This window comes from Cupressus sempervirens, chromosome 10, assembly GCF_028749045.1.
Source record: "Cupressus sempervirens isolate cs-2001-9-10 chromosome 10, ASM2874904v1, whole genome shotgun sequence".
NCBI classification, from domain to species: Eukaryota; Viridiplantae; Streptophyta; class Pinopsida; order Cupressales; family Cupressaceae; genus Cupressus; species Cupressus sempervirens.
Window position 1 is genome coordinate 990,750,432 of NC_143127.1, and position 1,853 is coordinate 990,752,284.

The 1,853-nt window shown below is 38.6% G+C and overlaps 1 protein-coding gene across 1 annotated transcript; it reads left to right on the forward strand.

Moving 5' to 3' along the window:
- Positions 1 to 231: 231 nt before the first annotated feature.
- LOC149537286 (glutamate receptor 2.7-like) lies at positions 232 to 1,408 on the forward strand. The gene is made up of 2 exons (XM_089806437.1): positions 232 to 475; positions 729 to 1,408. The coding sequence occupies exons 1-2, from the start codon at positions 232 to 234 to the stop codon at positions 1,406 to 1,408; spliced, it is 924 nt and encodes a 307-aa protein (XP_089662563.1).
- Positions 1,409 to 1,853: the final 445 nt, after the last annotated feature.

A 1,853-nucleotide genomic window follows, 5' to 3' on the forward strand; every position in this document is an offset into this window, starting at 1 on the left:
TTCAATAATTTAATTAAAAATCATTTTAAAACTGTATGTTATTTTAAATTTAATAAAAAAAATCTGTTTTGATGCTAGCATAGACATCGCCTATATACATACACAGAGAGATTAGGATTTATGAAGTACAAAGTCTGATGGTCTATGAATTTTTTTGAAGCTATGAGAAGACAGTGAAATTGAAGGTTTCAACTCATCTCGAAGAAAACAACAAGGGAGGGTAGTGCACCCATGGATTTCCACCAGCAGATTTTGGCAGTAATATTTGCTATTATTCTATTTTCAAATATACGCTACTCAATGCAATATGGTAACAATGTTCATGTAGGAGCTATCATAGACTTTGATTCTTTTGTGGGGAGAGTGGCCAAAACTGCCATTGATTTAGCCATGGAGGACATCAATAATGATCCACAACTTCGCAATGGCATAATATTCCACCTGCATATCCGAGACAGCCAGGGGGATTCACTTCGTAGTGCATCCACCAATATTTCACTTTTCTTTTTCCCTTTTTACTACAATTTGTCAAGCTTTTTGTAATGGTTTGTAATTATGGATGGCTGAGTTTACATTTATGCTGTTAATTCTAAAAATGCAGTCGTTGACCTGCTCAAAAGTGAAGCTGAAGCAATTTCCTTATCCCCATATTTTCCCCAATTTATTAGTTTTACTAAATCCTATGTATGGATGGCTGAAAAAATAAACTAATGATTCTACTCATATAGCTGTTGACCTCATCAAGAACGAAGCAGTCGTGATAATCGAGCCACAAAAGTCTCAAGTTGCAGGATTTGTATTAGATATAGGAGATGCAGTGAATGTACTGATTGTATCATTTTTTGCTACGAGTCCCCTACTTTCCAACTCTATATTTCCATACTTTGTTCGAATGGCATGGAGTGATGCATCGCAGATGAAGGCCATTGCGGCCCTCGTCAGGTACTATGGCTGGAGAAAAATTGTGGTTGTTTATCCTGACGATGATTTCAATTTTGGCATCGTGAATTCACTCAATGATGCACTAAGGGATGTGGGATCTGAAATAGAATATAGACTGTCAATTTCCCCAAGCGTGACCAGGGAGGCCATAAGGGGAGAGCTCTTCAAATTGAATAATATGCAATCCAGAGTGTTCGTTTCTCACATGGAAGCCAGTCTTGGGATGAAGCTCTTTGCAGAGGCACATGATGTAGAAATGACAGGTCTCAGTTATGTCTGGATAACGACGGATGGCTTTACCAGTCTTTTGGATACTCTACTGAATGCTTCCACTATGGCATCCATGGAAGGCATTGTTGGAGTGAAGACTTATGTTCCCAATTCAGAAAAACTCATGAATTTCTTTAAACGGTTGAAAAAAATTAATTTAGAGCTGAGAACTCAGACGAGGATTACGCCCAAATAGAGCTCAACCAATATGGACTATTGGCTTATGACAGCTTACAAATGGTAGCCTGGGCCATTACTAAATCAGCTTCTAGTAATATAAGCTTTATCTTCTCAGAGCCTTCTAGCCCTCCTTTAACATTGGGAAATGCAATGGACTTGACAAGAATCAGGTTGTTTCAGCAGGGCAAACAGCTGTTGCAACGCATATTAGAAACTAATTTTATAGGGCTAAGCGGGGCTATAAGTCTTAGCAATGGAGAACTCTCAGGGTCTAGTTATGAAATTGTAAATGTGGTAGGCAAAAGTTATCATGTGCTTGGTTACTGGATGTTGATGGACGACACTCAACATCTGTCCAATATGTTTCCCTTGCCTCCTTACAATAGCATAGAAAGTCTTAAGATAGTGATTTGGCTAGGGGGAAACACGAAAATTCCACGAGGTTGGGTGACACCCACAAT